At 62.1% G+C, this 11,498-nt stretch overlaps 1 protein-coding gene across 1 annotated transcript in view; it reads right to left on the bottom strand.

Moving 5' to 3' along the window:
• The window catches only part of Atcay (ATCAY kinesin light chain interacting caytaxin), a 29,308-nt gene extending 18,031 nt beyond the window's left edge, over positions 1-11,277 (bottom strand). Inside the window, exons 1-2 of the mRNA XM_048810869.1 lie at positions 11,143-11,277; positions 9,056-9,163 (exon numbers count right to left, since the gene is read on the bottom strand). Coding sequence (XP_048666826.1) covers positions 9,056-9,132 — 77 coding nt within the window. The 5' untranslated portion in view covers positions 9,133-9,163; positions 11,143-11,277. The remainder of the gene's footprint in view (positions 1-9,055; positions 9,164-11,142) is intronic.
• Positions 11,278-11,498: the final 221 nt, after the last annotated feature.

Genomic DNA, 11,498 nt, shown 5'->3' with positions numbered 1-11,498 from the left:
GGCGCCCGCCTGGGCCGGGGGCCGGGGCGAGCCGAGCCCCGAGGGAAGGATCCCAACTCTACTGTGGGAGAGAGGGCTCCCCGATGCGGCAAGCAGGACCCCAGAGGGCGAGGGACTCGCGAGTCAGCTTGAAGGACGCCACGGCCAACCCTGGGCGGCTGACAGCCAATAGCAGGATATTACTGGATTCTACTCCAGGTGGGAGGAGAATGTCCCCGAGTCTACGCTGATGGGAGCAGATGGCCACCGTGGACGGGGAGAAGGGACGGATCCTGGTGCAGGGGAGCTGCGGGTTGGGTCTGCAGACGTGGCCTCCAGGAGACGCATGACCCTCCCACAGGCCACAGCGTCCAGGGGAGGGGGCCACGCAGCGTCAGCCAGGTGGCCAAGCCCGCAGCAGCCCGCGGGCCCCTCTGCTCCTCCTCCCCTGGACCCAGGGATCCCTGAGAACGTCAGCCAATCTTGGTGGACAGCAGCCCCGTGGGGCACCAAGGAGCCCCCAAGACACCGTCACTGCTCCAAGGAGCCTGAGAAGATTTGATGACCAGCTGCCAGGTAGCATGGAAATGGGGTCCCACCACTGGAAAGGGACATTAGGGACAAAACCGAGAAAATCTGAATCCAGTGTGGCCTTCAGCAGCTGATAAGACGTGGACTTGGCCAGCGCCCCTGCCGCAGCAGGAGGCGGACCAGGAGAAACCGGGGCGGGCTCTGGAGCTCTTGGCACCCTCTTTGCAACATTTTTGCAAACCCGACTGTTGTAGATCAGGATTAAGAAACGCAGCCAGGCGTGCACGTCCCTCTGGGGCAGCCCTGGCCTCCTCCAGGGCTGGGGAGCTGAGCTCAGGTTTGCAGGCTGGGACCTCGTTCTGGCACCCCCGCCCGCCCTCCTTGGAGCCACCCAGGGCCCAGGCTCCTTCCTTTAAGTCCAGGAGGGGGCGGCCAGAGTCTTCCCTGCAGGGCGCTGGCCCCCTGGAGCCGCAGCGGGAGACTCACATCTGCTGGTCAGAGCGGCTCAGGTTGGGGCGGGGGAGAGCTTCAGCCTGTGCCTCTTCCAGTCTGTCAGGGTGCAGCGGGTCTGTGCTCCGCTTCCCTCTGGTGTCCTTCGAGTAATTGCTGTGCCCCAGGGTGATCTGGGGGCCTGAGGTCCCGAATGAATCAGAGGTCGGCCTGATCTCGCGGGTGGAGGCCCAGAGCAGAGTGGACGCCCGGGAAAGAAAACCTACGTCCACAGGAAATCCGTGCTCAGGGTCCACAGCAGCACACCTCAGAGTTGGGCAGAGGGGACCACCCGGGTGACCACTAGGAATGTCTCTCGGCCACCCACAGGAGAAGGTGGCAGCTGCACTGGACGGACCTGAAGACCTGGTGCTCAGTCAGAGCCACAGACACAGGCCACCGGCTGTGACCCAGTGACAGGAGGGTCAAGGACAGGAGTCCAGAGACGGGATGTGGGCCATGGGGAGGGACGGGGGCTGCTCCTGGACTTCCTTCGGGGATGGAATGTTCTGGAACCAGACAGAGGTGCCACTGCCGCTGGACTGTGCACTCTAAAATGGCCGATCTGCGTTACGTGACTCTCACTCAGAAGCAGCGTTGGGCAGAGGTTTCAGAGAGGCTGACCGGGCTGAAGAGTAGACCCGTGCCCAGAGCCGGAGCGCAGGGACACAGGGTGCCCAGAGGCCCCCAGGCCCAGGACTGGCCGCGATGGTGGATGCTCGGCCCTGCTCGGTGGTTGTGGGTTTTGCTGTCAGATCAGAGCTGCGGCCCAGAACTCTGGGTTCCCCTCTCGTCTGGAATCCGGGGACCTTCCTTCCAGCTGGCCGCTGGGTGAGGAGTTGCCCTCGGGCTCCTTCCCCGTCCGCAGCCCACCAGGCACCACGCTGGGCTGTGGGCAGCGGCCCCTTGAGACAGGTAGAACCCGCTTCCCGGAGGGGAGACTGAGGCAGGGAGAGGGATCAGACCTAGGGGCCAGGGCCTTGGTGCCCCGGCCTGCCCACAGGCCGCGCTCTGTCCCCCGCCACAGCAGGAGGCTGGCGTTGTCTGGGTTCTCATGAGGGGGACATGTTCCCAGCTCTGGCGGTGCACAGGGGTCCTACAATGGCCAAAGGCGCCCCCTGCAGGTCGCCATCGGAAGCCGGGGTTGCTCCCGCTCTCCAGGCTGAGAGCTTGCGGGTGCCCCTCTCCTTGGCCGTCCCCTGCAGTGAGGTGGCCTGCTCTTCACTCTTGAGCAGAGGCATGTTGGGGTCTGGGACACGGAGCAGGTAGGTCCCTGCTGGGTGGTTCCATTTGGAGGGCGTGGTGCCTGGTCATATGGGCTGAATGATGACCCCGGCGTTCGGCCCAGGCTGCCCAGGTGCTGCCCTGGGGGTCTCTGGATGCCCCCAGAGTCTGGAATCCGTGGTGTTAAGTGAAGGAGGGGTTCGGGGACACAGCAGGGCCCCAGCCTCACGCACCCTCCACCAGGAGGCCTTCAGGGCAAGAGCAGGGCTTCCTGGGTCAGCACACGCTGCCCGCAGGCCCAGCGGTTGGCAGAGGTGCCACGCACCACGCGGGTTCTTTGGTAGAGGTCGTGTAGGTCAGGAAGTCTGCATCCGAGGAGGCAGGTGCATCAACAGGGCAGAGGCCACCCTTGCCACAAAGAGCACAAGCCCCGGCAGCGGGGGCAGCCTGGGCAGCCGGCAGAGGCCCTCGGGGGCGGATGCCAGGCTTCCCCTGCCAGGCTGCTCACCACTGAGCTGCTCCCTGGGCCCGGGAGGAGGCGACTTACAAGCCATAGGTTGGCACCTGCAGGGACGGAGAGCCTTCCAGGCAAAACACAGGAGGGGCAAAGCCCGGGCAGCAATCAGCCCAGTGAGCTCAGGAACAGACCAGAGAGTAGAGCAGCCCGGTGCAGAGGGGGCCGCGGGGGAGCAGCAGGGGGTCCACAGGGGAGCAGCAGCCCCGGGCAGAGGGGGCCGTGGGGGGAGCAGGAGCCCAGTGCAGAGGGGGCCGTGGGGGGAGCAGCAGGGGGGCCCTGGGGGGAGCAGCAGCCCCGGGCAGAGCACCATGGGGCAGGTGGATGGAGGGGAAGGAACGGGTCAGGGCGAGCACTACTGGTGCGGGATGAGATCAGGAGCCCATGTCCCCCAGGGCAGCCCCCAGAGGCAGAGGACATCCCATAAGGTGAGGGATCATGCCGAATTGGACGGCGTGAGGGCCCTGTGCAGGACCCCAGGCTCCAGGAAGGAGGCCCAAGTGCAGCAGATGCCCACCCTGCCCGCCCGCAGAGCTGGGATTTCCAAGGCAGGTGAGACCTGGCCACTCCCCAAGCCCTGGGACAGCCTCAAGCTCTCTAGACCTGAAAACCCTGCCCACCGCCGCAGGGACATCCTGATGTCTCCTGTAGAATTTGCTTTCAGTCCCTGATAGGGAGCCTCTGTTAAAGGGGGGAGTCTGCCGGCACGGTGACAAATGGCAGTCATCACAGCTACTCGGGAGGCTGAGGCAGGAGGAGCACAGGTTTAAGGTCAGTCTCAGCAACTCAGGAAGACCCTGTCTCAAAATAAACAGCACCAGGGCTGGAGCTGGGCGGACGTGCAGGTGCTCGCCTCGCATGCGTGAGGCTCTGGGATCCATCCCGGTAATGTCCCCTCTGTACGCAAGCTGGACAGCATGGCTGCATCCCTCTGTCCTGGGTAGAGCTGGTCCCTGAGGTATCCGCTCAAGTCTCGATGCCTGGTGCCAGGCTGTGGCCTCATTGGGACATAGTCACCCTCCCTTATCAGTGGTTTGGCTTTCTGCATTTTCAGTTACTTGCAATCCGCTCTGGTCTGAAAATACTAAATAGAAAATTCCAGAAACAAATATGACCACAAACAGAATAAGATTCGTAAGTTTTAAGTCGCCCTTTTCCTGAGGAGCGTGTGAAGTCGTGCACTCTGTGGCTCCAGCACGTGGATTATCCTTTCGTTCAATGTATCCACACCGTGGATGCTACTCTCCTGTTAGTGACTCAGTCACTGTCTCCATTATCAGACTGACTGCTGTGGTGTCACGGTGCTTGTTTGCAAGGAACCCTTGTTTTTCTTCATTATGACCCCGAAATGTCATTATTTGGCCATTCAGATGATATGCCAAAGAGAAGCAGGGGGAGGGACTCACTTGACGTGAGGAGGTGAGTTCATCATGGGTGTGCAGGTCGGGGCAACGTGGTTCTGTGTACCCAGGGCTGGGTGACATCCACTTGGGCATCCATCGAGGGTCTTCCCAAAGACAGCGAGGAGCTTCTGCAGGGTTTACCGATGTGACGGAGTTAAGATGAGGTCAGGCCGTGCCGGGTCACGGGGAGCCCCCATCTAACAGCTTGTATCTTTCTAAGAGGAGCAAACAGGGGATTTGTGCAGTGAGCTGGGTAATTCCAGGCTGCGGGAGGCTCTGGCTCCAAGGGGCTTGCAGAGGGCAGTGGGCGGAGAGACCAGGACGAGCAGTGGGCACCGGTGATGTTCCCTGGAGAGGGGTGGCCAGGCTGGGAGGAGCGGCATGGTGAGCCCCGGGGCGGGGGACACACAGGCGGCTCCGTGGGCCGCGGCTGAACCCTCTTCGAGAGAGAGCCTGTGGTGAGCTATGAGTTGGCTACCCGCCTCGGCTCCTCCAGGGCTGGCGCACAGCCAGACCACTGTCCTGCAGCCGCTGGGCCGCTGCCCCGGGAGGAGCCCCGGCAGCTGGAGAATTCTTTGGAAAGTCACCCGCCTCTTGCCCGGTGCCCACCCGCTACAGAGCGGGGCCTGTTCTGTTCGCAGCTGCGTCTGGACAGTGCTTCCCGGGGCCTGGGAGGGGGTCGCTTCCACAGGGAGGAGTGGCCTCCGCGGCCTCGCAGAGGGAGCAGTCCTGCTGGAGCTGGGACCCGGCCACCGCCCCGCCGTCCGTCCGTCCGCAGCTCGTGCCTCGGCGGCTCCCTGGTGCCACTGAGTCCCAGCAGGAGCCCCAGAACACGCGGGCTCCGCATCTGCGGATCCAACCGGCCTCGGGTGGAAAATGGTTCTTAAACGTGGACGCGCGTGGACGTTTCGCTTGTCATCAAGCCAGGCAGCGTGACGGCTGTGGCCACGGCCCTACACGTGTGGGGAGTCCGAGTCACCTGGACGGGGCTTGGAGTCCAGGGTCTGTGCCAGCATGGCACTAGCCTAACCCGGGGCCGAGCGCCTGTGGGTTTTGGCATCTGTGGGTCCTGGAGCCGGTCCCGGGTACCCAGGATGCAGGGGGCCTGCGGGGGTTGCTCGAGTCTGGGACGGTCGGCCGATTGCTGCCAAGAGACCTGGGTGGAAGGAGGGTGCCATGCCTTGGCCCTGGGCAAGGACACAATGCTTTGGTCTGGGCAGAGACCAGAGTCCATGGGGGCCAGAGGGGACATGAGGCTGAGGACTGGCCAGAGGCCCCCTGGGCTCCTGGCACCTGGTGCTGGATGGAACCCACTGAGGTCACTGCACCTAAATCTGCCAAGAACACAGAGCCACAGCTTTCCTGGGTGCTCCCAGAGCAAACGAGGCTCTGACAATCATTCTTGCCCATTCTAGAATATTCCTAACGACACCCTGACCTGCTTGCTAAAAAGTGATCCCTCATCTGCTGGGCATGGTGGTGCACACCTGTCCCAGCAGCTCGGGAGGCTGAGGCAGGAGGATTGAGAGGTCAAAGCCAGCCTCAGCTATGGCGAGGTGCTGAGCAACTCAGTGGGACCCTGACTCTAAATAAAACACAGAATAGAGCTGGGGTGTGGCTCGGTGGTCGAGGGCCCCTGAGCTCAATCCCCAGTACTTAAAAAAAAAAAAGTGATCCCTCATTTGCCCCAACTGCCGACTCTGGGCCTTAAGTCCCCCTGTCCCCCTCTGGGTGCCAGGCGTGGATGCTGCACCCCTAAGAGGGGCTGGGCCGCGGGCGAGGGTGGAGCAGGGCAGGCAGGCAGCCCCAGCCCCGGCTCTCCGCCCAGAGGCTGGCAGGCCTCCCACACAGCCATTCCCCCTCAGCCCTCAGGCCCCGCACCAAGAAAAACGGTAGAACAACCGCCCAACGGGGAGGCTGGGCACGGCCCCAAGACCCAGCTGGAGGGGAGAGGCCAGAGCCGCCGCAGAGCCCACCACTGAGGGAGGAAAAGGTCCTGCGCCCCTCGAAAGGCCAGAAGCTGGAGGAAGGGTTCTGAGCGCGCGCGGGAGTGTGTGTGAGTGTGTGTGAGTGTGTGTGTGTGAGTGTGAGTGTGTGTGCGAGAGTATGAGAGTGTGTGTGTGTGAGTGTGTGTATGTGAGTGTGTGTGTGCGTGTGTGTGTATGCATATGTGTGCGTGCATGTGTGAGTGTGCGTGGTGCTGCATGGCCTCGTGCACACGGGGCAGGCGTTCTACGCCTGAGCCACACCCCTGGCCTGAGATTTTGAACGTTTTTACTCCAAAGAATCAAGAAATGTTTGGCAAGAAAGACGCGGCCTTCCGGGCACTGCGCACTGCGTCCGCGAGTTGAAACCTCACCAGCTGCCCCAGAAATACGCGCAACTTTTGTTTTATGTAATACTTTGAATTTTTTTTTAATTGAAAATTCTTGCCATGTTTAGAATTTTTTTTTCCCCAGAAAATTCCAGAACTTGAGTGCTGGCTCGGAGCACTGGAGGACGAAGTCACAGACAGCCTTGCCCCTGGCGGTAAGTGTCCCCCAGTGAGGACGTCCGTCTACCGAGGGCTGCAGAGGTTCCCAGCAGGTACCACTTAGGTCCGGGCGCTGCAGAGTGGACCTGGGCAGGCCCCGCAGGCAGCTGGACAAGAGCTTGTCCGTGGCTTGGAGCAGGGCGCCTCTGGCTACGCCACGTGGGTGCATGGAACTTGGGGTCTCCACATGAGTAGATTCAGGGTGACGTCCTTGGATGTGGGGTGCTTCCTCCAAAGGCCTCGCCTCTGCTTGGACAGACGGACAGACGGCTCCAGAGCTGCCTGTGGGCAGCCTCCCGAGGCACCGGAAGGTGGCTGGAGCGCCCCTCCTGCCCGCCCTGCAGCCCCTCTCCTCCGGGTTGGTCCACTCCACCGGGTTCGGCCCTGGGAACCCTCGCAGACGAGATTTTTCTGGAACTGGAGATTCTTTTAAAATTCCTTTCCAGGCTGACCACAGCGGTCCTCGGGATGGTTCCTCCCGTCGGGGTTCACAGAGCGAGCTCCTGGGCCTCGGGGAGCCTGCAGTGTCCTCGGACCTGGTGTTTTATTCCCCTGTGGGCAATACCCACTCACCGTCATCTATTGAGCGCCGACTACCTGCCAGGCACCATCTTGGATTGGGGTTCAGCAGTGATCAAAGCAAAAGATTCTTGCCTTTTCGGGGTTCCCTGTGGTGGGAGATGAGTGCAGTCGGTGGGAGCCTGTGGCGTTTGGCACACACATGGTCTGAGAGGCACCAAGGGTCTACGTGATGGAGGCTTGTCCTGGTGTGCGAGGCACGGTGGTGGGATCCGGGGAGGCCCTCAGGTCAGGGTTGCTCTTGGAAGGGATTAAGGTCCTTCCTTGGACCCTTCAGGTGTCGGGAGACGTCGTCATAAGCCCTGCTGCTGAGCCGGGCCCACCAGCACCCTGGCTTCCTGCTTTGAGATGATGCAACTTGTGACAGTCACAGACGCTCACTCCACTGCCGTCCACCATGAGGTGATGCAGCCAAGGAGGGCTCTGGCCAGAGCCTACACCATGCTGTTTGGACATAAGCCTCCAAAACTACGGGCTAAACAAAACCTCTTTTCTTTATAAAGCACCCAGCCTCAGGTACTTTGTTGTAGAAACACAGAATGGACTAAGGCAGCATATGGGAGGCTTTGAGTATCTGACAGCCACTGGAGCAGCACCACGAACTTACTGCCTGAACACATCAGGCTGTCCCCTTACCATTCTAGAGGACGGGAGCAATTCCAAGGTCATTTTCACTGGGCAAACCCAGGGCTGGCCTCTCCTGAGGCTCCAGGGAGAGTCCGTGTCCTGCTCTCCAGCTCCTAGGGGCCCCACAGCCTGTCCCTTCCACGCTGATGTCCCCTGTTCCTGTGCGAGATCTCTCTCTGCCTCCTCTTAGAGGGACACACGGTGATCTTCAGGGCTCACGGGGTAGCCCATGACCACAGCTCCCCGCCCCCCGGCCTTAACTGAAATGCAGGCAACACAGCGGCGGAAGGGAGACTCTCAGGTTCCAAGGACTAGGACACCATGTCTCGGGGGCTTTCTCCACCTTCACGCAGGAAGGAAACCATTCAGGAATGGGGAGGGGCAAGGAGGGGCCAGGGGGTCATCTCTGAGGAGTGGCCTGAGGCCTGAAAGAGGCAGGAGGCAGTCTCCAGGAACAGCATGGCCGGCTGAGGAACAGCAGGGGCAAAGTCTAAAGGTAAGAGTCAGCCGGTCAGGGAGCAGGACGGGAGGAAGCTGCTGGGCTGAGGGTGTGAGGAGGCTGGGGGGACACCAGGCCAAGAACACAGAGGCAGGACCCTGGACTTTCAGAGGGATGGGCATGTGCCCAGGTGGGTTTAAGCAGGGGTGGGCCGGGTGCCTCTGGCAGCTACAGGTAAAAGTACACCACGGCTTGCGGTCATTCAGCGCGGGTTGCAAGGCTGTAATCTCTGAGATGGCTCTGGATTTGTGTGCCTGTGGCCCTGGGGTCGGACCCAGGGACATGCCACCACTCAGCTGCACCCCAGCCCTTTCTATTTTATTTTGAGACAGGATTTGCTGCATTGCCCAGGTGGGTCCTGAACCTCCCGCGTTGCTGGGGCCCCAGGCCTGGGTCACCGTGCCCAGCTGGAATTCTTAAAATGGCCTGCGGTGGGGCTCTCTGGGAGCCTCGGGGAGGACGTCAGATATTCAGCAGATCTTCGCCATTGCCTGGTCTCCACTAGTCTGCTGCAAGGCCACAGGGAGGACTCAGGTCCCCGCCCCCCAGAGGACCTGCAAGTTCCCACATAGAGCTTAGGGCGGGTCCGGGAGGCTCCAGGTGCCAGCTGGTGTACCTGCCACCCCGCCCAGCAGCGACACCCGTGAGGAGCTCAGGCGCAGGGGCTAGAGTCCTACCTGGGGAGGTCCTCATCCTGCCACTCGTCCTTCACCTCCACCTTCTCCATCCGCAGGGTGGCTTCTGTGGTCCCCATGGGAGCCGGGAGGAGGGGCCCTGGAGGAGAGCTGGGAGGGAGGAGCGGGTTGAGTGGACAGGGGTCATTACAACAGCCCCCCAACCGCAGCTCTCAGCGGTGGGTCTGCAAACAGCTCCGCACCCCTTCTTCTACCCAATCATCGCCCAGTCCATGAAGTTTCCTTCCCCAGACAGGCTCATCCTCCCTCTGGATCTCAACTGGGAAGCAATAAACGCCTTAAAAGATCGTTCAGACTAAAGTGTGAATGACTAATGTGCTTAATTTTCCCTGCTGGGACTGACACTTTCAAAGAGGACCAGGCCCATGCCAACCCTCTCTCTGCTCCAGTCCCCTCCCTTGCCCCCTGTTCTCGTCCTGACAGCCCAACCCCAGGACTCGGAAGGCAGCTCTGAGCAGCAGGACTGGAAGTCGGATCAGAATCCCCCTCGCCTGGGGGAAGCAGGTTTTGTTCTCAGGGTTCTGGGGGTGGGGCTCTGGACGGTGGCTCGGGTCTCTGGGACAGGATGAGGGTTGAGGAGGAGCTGAAATGGGGGAACCCCGGCCCCGCACACTCCCAGGCCCTTCACCTCTCGGCCTCAGCTTCCTGTTTGCAGATGAAAGGACTGATGCAGGGGCGACTTCCAGGCCCTCTGGACGGCCAGGGGATCTCCTGCTCCACCAGCCCTGCTCGCTGGTGCTTTTAATCAGTGGTTTCCAACTGGGACGACCCTCCCCACCCCCAGGGGACACTTGGCAATTTCTGCGGGCACTTTGGGTTGCTGTGCCTGGGGGACGAGCTCTGGGTGGAGGTCAGGGAGCCTGCTGGATACCCACAGTGCCCAGGCTGTCCCCAGGCAACAAGGGTGTCCTTAGGGCCACATGTCCACAGGCCGGGGCTGAGAAGCCCGGCTTTAAGGGAAACAGCCATTTCTTTCTCTATTTGCCTTTTGTGGAAGGGTTTCAGGCCCCAGCTCCGCAGGCACCATGAAGCTCAGCTGCCGGACCACCCTGTGACCTCCCTCCTCTGAAGAGTTCCTGTCACCCACACTCCTCAGCACAGGAGAATTCTGACCCCCAGCCCCGCACCGGCTGCCCCTCTGCAGAGCTGGCAGGGCCAGGTGGTTGGGTGTGTCCCTCACACTGGGGGACATGGAGATGGCTCTGCTGTGGCTGGTGAGGAGGGCCTCAGAGGGAGGCTGAGCCCCGCGGTCCCTGCAGGAAGAGGGAGCAGCTGGACCTAGACCCTCCCTGGCTTCCAGAGAGTGCCTACATTCTCTCTCGGCTGTCTTGAATGTCGTCATTCACTCATGGAGGAGGGACAGCAAGACGCAGCACAGGAGCAAAACAGTCCCTTCCGGATGCTACTGGCGGGCGAGTCCTCTCCAGTGGAGATCCATCTCCTCCCTGGAAGGGGTCTGCAGCCCTGAGCTGGCAATGACCTCAGCTCCCTGGGGACCGACCGGCCACATCCGCCAAATATGGGGTGTGGTGGGTCCCAGTGGCCCACAAGCTCCTGTTCAGGTCCCGGCTTCCCATTGGGGAGAGCAAAGAAAGCCACGGTGCCAGGCATCTGGGAAGGAGTGTGGATGCTTGGAGCCGATTATTAACCCATCACGCACAAGCTGGGAAGAGGAGGAGGCGTCTGTCTTTAGCGGCTCCTTCCTCCCACCCCACCAGCCAGCCCTGGGCGACACACTTACAACATCTTTTTCCCCCCAAATCCGCAGCTGGCAGAGCCCCTGGGGGTTATAAATAGGAAACAGCAGAGGCCCAGGGAGCTCCCCAGGAGAGGGGACAGCCCTTTATCTGCCTAAGCCCTGAGCTGTCCTGACAGTGGTGCAAACCTGCCCGCTGCGGCCGGTCCGGGAGGTTTGCTGGCCTGGGCCACAGGGCGACCAGGGTGAGATGGGCGAGAGCGCATTCTCGCAGACCCGCATCCTCCCTTCTATCCGCCCCACCTGGGGCTGGGCGGCAGCAAATGCCTCCATCCGCCTCCCGGGCGCTGGAGCAGGAGACAGGCTCACTCACCTCTCGTTCGTCACTGTCCCTGTCACCGGCAAACAAAGGCGAGCGCTCCCGGTGCGCGGCACTCCTGGCCCGGGGCCTTCAGAGCCTGGTGGGGAGAGGCTGGCGGGGACTCGGCATCCCGGGAAGGTCACCCTGGGCGACGCGGCGGCCGAGCTCTTCCGTGCAGGGCGGTGGAGCGGGTCTGGGTCAGCAGCGGGCTCCCGCTGGCCGGGCGGTGGCCGCGGCCCCTGTCATCGCTGCCCGCGGCCTGCCTCCGAGGGTTTGCTGGGCGCACAGCGGGCGGGCGAGGCTGGCTTCTGGGGACAGTTACCGCCGCTGCTTTGTGTGCAGGGGCGGGAGGGCGGGGGCAGCGGCGG

Source organism: Marmota marmota, unplaced genomic scaffold (assembly GCF_001458135.2).
Source record: "Marmota marmota marmota unplaced genomic scaffold, marMar, whole genome shotgun sequence".
NCBI classification, from domain to species: Eukaryota; Metazoa; Chordata; class Mammalia; order Rodentia; family Sciuridae; genus Marmota; species Marmota marmota.
This window is presented reverse-complemented; position numbering and strand designations above follow the sequence as displayed.